The following is an 8,628-nucleotide window of genomic DNA, read 5'->3' as shown; positions in this document are numbered from 1 at the left end:
TCATACAAATAAGCTTTCCAGCACTGCATCTCCTCAAGCAGCTCCATTTCCCATGGAAAACAATGGGCCCTGCTAATTGATTTTAATGGCCCTCGATGCGCCCCTCATGAGTTGGAGAGAGGTCTTTAAGATTATTATTATTAGTATAATTGCCATTACCCCCACACTTTCCCTTTGCGAGACAGAGGAAGAATATCTTTGCCCTTAAGCTGAGCAAATAATTATTAGAGACTGGAAACAAACAGACGACCGTCACTCACGCGCGCGCACACGAACACACACACACCTTGGGTGAGACCCCCTCCTGGCGATCCTCATTCCCTCCATCGCCCTCTTCGTGCAGCAGCAGTACTGGTAATTTATGCAAAATTAATTGATACATCTTTTATAATTGATGTGGTGTAAACTTAATGAGTAATTTATGTAATTAGTCAATTAAGGATAATTCCAACATATGTTCCGTATGCCCAGAAGGTGCGCTTTACAACTAGTTATTTGTCCAGGAGTTTGGTGCTGCGCAAAAGGAAGCTGTGGACTACCTAATTAATTTTGTTATGCAGATCAGTCTACTTAACGGACCCCTTTGTGAAAACAGATTTAATATTGATCTTTCCCGAGCGTTTTAAGGGGATGCTTTTACCCGCGTTGGCCTCTGAGGGGTCTCGAATAAATAAATAAATAAAAACGCCAGAAAAACGAACGCGTGTTTTTATTTAAATGCTCACTCTTCGTGAGGGTGCACACACACAAAAAAAAAGGTAATTTTTGTCGCAGTGAAATGATGCCTTTAAAATATGCTGTCGGTTGACACCGCTGACCTTTTGAGTGCGCTTTAAGGGCCCGCACATTACAGGAGAGACGCAGCGACTAATTAATTGACACAGTTTTGAATATTCATACCTAATCCAGCGAGCTCGCCTTTAATTACATTGTTGGACTTCTCTCCAAGGAGGCTAAATCACGGAAGACTTAATTATTGTAATGTATGCGGAAGCCCACCGGGGGCACGGAGGAAGACAGGAGCCGTCAAGGACCCTGACACCTGGCCAGAGAGGAAAAAAGAAGAAGAAGAAAAAAGAACAGAATGAAAAATAAATGAATAAAAGCAGCAGCTTCTGTTGTTCTCCGCTGAGCAGAACTCGGAGCAGGGGATGAAGTTTGTTTACATCCTTGTAGGATTCACCAGAGAGTGTTTGAACAGACAGACAGCCGCCGGACTCCCCTCTTAGCAATTAATCAACAACCGCGCGGCTCCCGCTCCCGTGTCGTGCGCTCCTTGCGCCGACGCGCGCTCCTGTGAATGAGAGCGGAGGGAGAGGCGCGCTGGCTCGCGTGCGCAAAAGACAGACATGATTTATGGCTGGAAAAGTCTGAAAGTGCAATCGAGCAGATTTACCAAAGAGGCTGTGTTTATGTTTTGCATTTTCTTTTTTATTTACTTGTTCAAGTGAAATGAGGAAGACTCGTTCACTGATGTTTATTTATGCGCTGTTTCACAAAATGACAGCAAACTGTCAGAGTTTAAACTTATTTTAAGGCAAGAGAGGTCAAAGGTCATAAATAACAAAAAACATATTTAGCTCCTTCGTGTTCAAGAACTTGATCAGAGACATCTGAGTGTCGACAGTTGACGCACAGTTTACATCTGTCTCCACACATATGTGCGCTTTTACGCGGGACTTTGTGATTGGCAGACAGCACATTAGAGACAAACGCGTGCATGAAGCGCCCCTCCTTTCATTTCCTTTACCCCATCTCTTCCCCCTACTGTACCCCCCACTAGCACACACACGCAAACCAGAAACCACACACGCACAGCCCTCTGCTCTCTCCTGACGTGCCCCCCAAGTGTCTGGATAATAGATAACAGAGCGGACGACCTGCGGGGGTCTCACAAAAACAGCGCGCGGGCGACTGGGAGCACCACACAGGAAGAGAGGAGCTGCATCACACGCAGACAGAAAGCAAACAATCCAAACTCATCCTTTAAGCGCGGAGGAACTAAAGGGACCTCAGGTTTTTACGCACGGACACTGAGTTTTACGCACGGCTTTGAAGAGCATCACTCTGAAAGAGACAGTTAAAGAAACTTCATTTAAGTCCTCCTCCGGGATCTGACCTGTCCGTGTGGGCCTCTGGGTTGCATTTTATAAATCGATACAAGCGCAGAAAAAATAATTTGATGCTTCAGAAGTTTGGCATGGATCAGTCGGATGGAGACTGATGGGAAGAATCTTCAGTTGGCGCCGTGACAGAACCGCTCAAACTCCGAGTAAAGGCGTCTTTATTTATCTGTAGAAACTTTGAGAAACCCGTCCCAGTTATGCCCCGTCCTGGGAAAAACTCTTACAGCGACCAGAAGCCTCCGTACTCCTACATCTCACTGACCGCCATGGCCATCCAAAACTCATCCGAGAAGATGCTGCCTCTGAGTGACATCTACAAGTTCATCATGGACCGGTTCCCGTATTATCGAGAAAACACCCAGAGGTGGCAGAACTCTCTGCGACACAACCTCTCCTTCAACGACTGCTTCATTAAGATCCCGCGGCGGCCCGATCAGCCCGGGAAAGGCAGCTTCTGGGCTCTGCACCCGGACTGCGGGGACATGTTTGAAAACGGCAGCTTCCTCAGAAGACGGAAGCGCTTCAAGGTGCTGCGCGCTGAGCACATGACCTGCAAGAGTTCCCCCATGATGCACTACTTCCACCACCACCATCACCACCCGGCCAGCAAGCTGGCTGCCAACTCCGGCCACCACGAGCACTCGGCCGCGCCGGCGGGCATGAGTCGCCTCCCTCACTTTCAGGGTTACGGCGGCATCGCGTGCGCGCAGCCCGGCGCGTTCAAACACCCGTTCGCCATCGAGAACATCATAGGAAGAGACTACAAGGGTGTGGTGGCCAGCGGGCTTCCCCTCACCTCTGTCATGCACCACCTGGGTTACCCAGTGCCCCATCAGCTCAGCAGCGTGGTTAACTCGATGTGGCCGCACGTGGGGATGTTGTCAGAGTCCATGAGTGGCGTGCCCGTGCCCGCAGCCTCCTCAGAGTACGCGCCCTTCAGCGTGTCCAAGGGCCTTTACCACAACGCCAACGGGCAGACCCTGCCTGCCGTTCCAGTGCCCATAAAACCCACCCCATCCTTGGGTCCAGTTCCTGGTTTGGCTGGGCTGCAGACCGGTCCGGCCCAACTCTGCTCCCCAGCATCAGTGATGGAGAAGAGAGATCTGCTGGAGGGGAAAGGGAACCCTCTCCACCCGGCTCTGCTGCTGTCCTAACCGGGTAAACTGCGGGTTAGTTGATGAAAATAAAGAAGATTGAGATGAATTTAAATTAAAAAGTCTGACAGAAGCTTCATGAGTTTGGTGCCGCAGCGAGAGGGTTTGTAAAAAAATATTTTATTATTGTCTTTTGTTGACTGAGTAAGTATTTTTTGCACATTTTGTGAGGGCATTTCCCACGCGCTGTAATGTGGCTCCATATTCAATCAAATCATAGAAGACGCGCTGAAGCCAAAGAGAGCTGTCATGAGACAACCATGATGTTCTGCCCAAATTCAAACTCATGTTTAGCTATGTTGCTGTTTTTTTTCTTCTGTAATTTATAGCAAGTTTGATTAAGACACGTAGGCCTTTGTGATTAAATAATAATAATAATAAATTAGGCCTGTTGCACTTTTCTCTGTGTTATTCAGCTGTGCATTGGTTGTATCATAACGCTATTTATCTGAAGATATTTATAAAGAATTTGAAACAGAATCTTTTGGTGTGGTATTTATTTAAAGTCTCGTTTTTCCAGTCTTAATCCCCACACTTGGAAAGTCATATTGGAAATTCTGATTCTATTTATTATTTTTATTTTATGTATTTATTTATTTTTGTGCGCAAATAACTGAGGCATGGAGTGACTTAATGTGGTTCAGTCGTTCTAACTTAATCATTAAAAAGACAAACAAAAAAACAAAAACTTCTACTTCCAGCTTTGAAATACAATATAATAATAATAAAAAACACAAGTTAATAAGAGTTACTCTCTCCAGGATAATTTAGGAATGCATTTTTTTCCTTTAAAATTATAGTATAAAGCAAATAAATGGTTTGAATAAATCATTTTTATTTTAAATATTTTTAACTGTACATATGATGAATATTAAACAAAGAAAAAGCATACTTAAAAAAAAAAAACTAAATAGCACATTGAAGAAAGAGAAAAATAATCACTGTAAATATTTTAATCCCTCTGAACGCCTTACTTTTGATAGAATATATTTTGGACATAAACAGCCTAAATGTTGTATTTTTGGTTTTTAGCCCATAAATGTAATGAGAGGCCATGAACCAACTTTGAGATTGAAATGAGACCATGCGGGTGAGAGCAGGTGGGGGGGGGGGGGGGGGGGGGGGGGGGGGGGGGGGGGGGGGACTGATTTGAGGAGCCATCAGTGCTCAGCCACCTTCAACAGCAAACAGGGCGACCAGGATCAAGTTTGCTGCTTTTGTTTTCTCTGTTTAAATGAACCTTTGAAGCTTCTCCTCTCCTCACAAAGCCTCAGGTGAAAGTGACTATTTAACCTCCTGTCTCCCCCGTTTTGCATCCCAAAGGCACCCACAGCCGACACTATTGTCACAACCAGCCTCTGAACAAATAATTGAGATGCACCAGTGGAGGAGAAGCATGGGAGTGAAAAATTATTTGGGTGTCATTTACTCAGGAAAACACAAAGTGTTTACATCGTCTTTTCCTTATTTTTCCCTAAGTATTTACTCCTAATCCTTTGCTGACTTTTTTAGATTCTCTTTAGTTTTAGTTCACTTTATAAACACACACTTTCTCTGTAGGGTGTGTTTAATTCCTAGTTAAAGGGCAGTGAGATTTCAGAATATGGGGAGTGTGTGTCTGCAGATGTGTGTGTGTGTGTTTGTGTGTGTGAGAGGTTCTCTAATTCCCTGATCAGCAGGTCCCAGTGTCTTTAATAGCCCTCACTGCATTAGTGCATAATTAAATGCCACTAATTAAGACACAATAAGTGGCGTAATAATGCAGCCATTACTACCCTCCATGATCCTCGGTCGTCACAGCTCCAGAGTCAGATGCCTCTGGAATCATAACATCACACGAGATGTCCTTCATGTGCAGGAGCTGTGTACCGTTTACTATTCTGATTCTTTTAGAGTGGGAATTTTTATTTTTATTGTCCTGTTTTCGAATCTAGAGGTGTATCAGATACATTAATCTCAAAATTTGCATCTTATTGGGCATTTAGTCACAAATAAGCTGCTTTTCTTTGTCATAGAAACATAATGAGAGCTGCAGTGCTTTAGTTCTTGGTGGATTTTAAATCTCTAAGACTATATTTAAAAAGCTAACTTTCTGGGCACTCCATACCAATTAAATCATCTGTGTTTATAAAGCAACAACATTCATGGATTCAGCTGCTGCTTTCTGCAAAACACTTTGAAGGAACAAGTGTAAAACTTTAGAAAGACTTCAGTTTAAACATAAAGTCTTTGTGCAGAAGTTGACTTCCTTTTAACTTTGGGTCATGGGCTGTGAAAAGGCTGTAGGTAATTTTTCGTGCAAAATATATATTTATATAAAACCATCAAGACAGCACTTTTTTCCACTAATAATAATGTTCTTGAAATTTAATGTGAATACATTTCAGAGAAAAAGAGTTTATCATGTAAAATCAGGGTTTTAGATGAATCAAAGGGGGATTGTGAATGAATTAAACATTTATGTCAGAGGTGTTTCACCGTCCGCCCTCTGAAACGTAACGTTACTCTCATGCATAGATGATGTCACATTAGAGGTAATTAGCCACCCCTTCTCAGAGGCCAGGGGGGGCAAATTCTACATGCGCTTTTCTTAATGATCAGCAAGAGCTGATCATCATGATGAGCAGCTTAATTCACACACACACACACACACATCTTAAATATAATTTTTTTTGTTCCAGACTGAATTTTATTGAATATATTTGGAACGTCACACACACAAAAAATAATTTCTTATAACAGATCGCTGTCAGACAAAGATTCACTGTCCTGCTCCTCACAAATACCAGCCATAAAACCATATTATTAACTTAAACTGTTTTATTACAGGGCAAAATAAGTAAATAAAAAGAAACAAACAAACAAAAAAAAATAATACATGGACACAAAAATGTATATGTTTTGCAATTTGCAGAGTTTGAAAAGAGTGAGAGCAGAGAAAAACCTCAAGAAGAACGTTTCCCCAGCCTGCTCCCTTTATCAAAGAGGGAGGAATAAAGAAATAATAATTTGATGTGTGATGACCTCTGACCTCAATTTAAAGCCAGCTGAAAGCATCCAAACAAACAAAAATCCTAAAACATTGTCGAGACGGTTCAAAAACTTTTAATGAGTAGACTTTATTAATCTTTTTGTATATAAACATCTCCTGCCTTCATGAGCACATAAATAAAACTGTAATCCCAACACCATTTCAAGAAACAACAGATAGAATACAAACTATAATTTTAGTGTTTGTTTATTCGTCATATGCAGGTTAGCACAAAGTCAATGCAATAAAATGTTCAGGATGAGAAGAACTGATTGTACTCTCTAAAAATACAAGAAATACTAAAGCATTCAATAAAAGTACAAAATAAAGTACCAAAAAGGGAAAAAGAAATATGATATTTATAAAGTACATAATAAATATAGTAAACAACATGGTGGAACATAATGGTGCAAGTGATGAATTAGTATAAATAAGTATTTCACAGGTGGTAATATTAGCTTAAATGCACATGATATATATTACACATAACATATACTAGGTTGTGTGACAGGTTATTACACAGGTGAGTAATACTGAGATTAATTGAATTACGGTGGCAAGGTAGTGACATACATGATACAACCACATAGTGCAGCAGCAATAAACATATTATTTGTCAGATGTGGCTTAGTGCAATGTACAGGAGGCTCCTGTACCGTCTGCCTGAGGTCAAAGCTTTTTAAACTAAACCAAACAACTCACATTTTGGAGAAAACTGTTCTCTTACAAAATACAGCCGTGATTTAAAATGAACACTTATTCTATTTGTCTTTTAAAAAAATAGTCAGAGTGCATACGTCAAAACACAATTTATCAATAAAATTTACTAAAATAGTACATTACTGATGTATTTACGTTGAAGAAACACTAAGAGAACGCATGTATCACGTGCACGGTGAGAAATGATTCTTAGTAAATACACTTTTGCGTCTGACAAATAATTTTGTTTCTTAAGATAAAACGCCTTAGAAATGGACAAATATGACCAAGTGTTTGCATTAATGCTGCTCCTCCAACAATTGTAAAGTTTCTTTTTAACTCACAACAAAGAAATGGTTAAGTAAACTTCATATTGGGTAGATATTTTGCATTTCATGCAGAGATTCATATATATAAAAAAAGTTTTTGTTTCAAGCTCGGTGTTTTGTTTGTAGAATAATGCAAAGGGACTCGTTTTCCTCATTTTGTTTGATTGACAGTCATACTTTTTACATATTACTACCTTCAATATGTTCCTTTCCTGAAGTCGATGTATTACAGATAACTGAAAACAGGTGGGCAGCATATGTGGGTCGTGTTCTTTATTAGCGGGATGTTTTGACTCGATCTGCCTCGTGCCACAAGGAGTCAGCATCGGCTGATAAAAAAATAATCTCAGGGAAATTAGGATTCTGGCTCCAGGCCAGGAGACACAAAGAACCACAGAGTTTTTTTTACTGACTGGACTCATGTCTCTGTTATGTTTCAACCTCTATCACCTCTATAAAAGTTTCCAGTTTCCTTCCTCCATGCAGTTCTTTCTAATTTAGTACCACTCCCACCATTCTCCTAAATAATTACGCAGTGATTCACTGATCCAGGGTCAAAATGGCCCTGTCCTCGTGTCCGAGTGTATTGTCTCCGCTCGTCCTCGGAGTAAGGTCCTCTGAGGCGACGCACATCATCTTCAATCTGCCACCCATCTTTATTGGCTTAAATTATTACACCTAATTAGCTGTTATTACACTTTGTTATCAATCAAGGACAGGTCAGCGGTTCCAACTACTCTGGCCTCCTTCCCACTGTTTGCCCTCTCTGACTTCACCCAGAAGTTCTGTGATAGAAAGTTCAGTTCCCAAAAACCGACCGCAGCACTTTCATCAGTGCTCTGAGAGGGAAAAGCAGCTCGTTTCAAGACAAAACGAGAAGAGACGAAAGAGAAATGGACGTTAGGGGCAATGAAATGTCTCGTCAGCGCTCAGACACAGAAACATTCACATACCAAAGCTAAAAGTTAACAAAGGTCTTTGCAATGTCATTAAGAGAAATCAAGTTCTACAACGTAAGTAACAAAACCAGAAGAATTGTTTCTCGTGTCAGTGCTTAACGTGTCCTTAAATTAAAAACTTTGAAGCAAAATTTGTGACTACCACGTTGTTTGTTTACCTGCTGAAGCAGCTGAGGTGATGAAAACAGAACAATAGCGACGTTGGATGAGCTGTTTGGGCTCAAATAACCCTAGAAATTGTGTGTGTTAGTTTGTATTTACACTCATATTTGTTACGTAAAGTATGCAGATAAAGTGTTTTGTTTACATTGAGTGCATACCTGCATTTTA

General features: G+C 41.2%; 1 protein-coding gene across 1 annotated transcript; it reads left to right on the top strand.

Annotated features, from left to right (window-relative positions):
• Positions 1–2,323: 2,323 nt before the first annotated feature.
• On the top strand, positions 2,324–3,310 carry foxb2 (forkhead box B2). The gene has a single exon (XM_037680372.1). The coding sequence runs from the start codon at positions 2,324–2,326 to the stop codon at positions 3,278–3,280; it is 957 nt and encodes a 318-aa protein (XP_037536300.1). The 3' UTR covers positions 3,281–3,310.
• Positions 3,311–8,628: the final 5,318 nt, after the last annotated feature.

The sequence above is a fragment of the Nematolebias whitei genome, chromosome 8 (assembly GCF_014905685.2).
Source record: "Nematolebias whitei isolate Nwh7 chromosome 8, NemWhi1, whole genome shotgun sequence".
NCBI classification, from domain to species: Eukaryota; Metazoa; Chordata; class Actinopteri; order Cyprinodontiformes; family Rivulidae; genus Nematolebias; species Nematolebias whitei.
The sequence above is the reverse complement of the archived record's forward strand: the minus strand, read 5'-3'. Positions and strand labels throughout refer to the sequence as shown.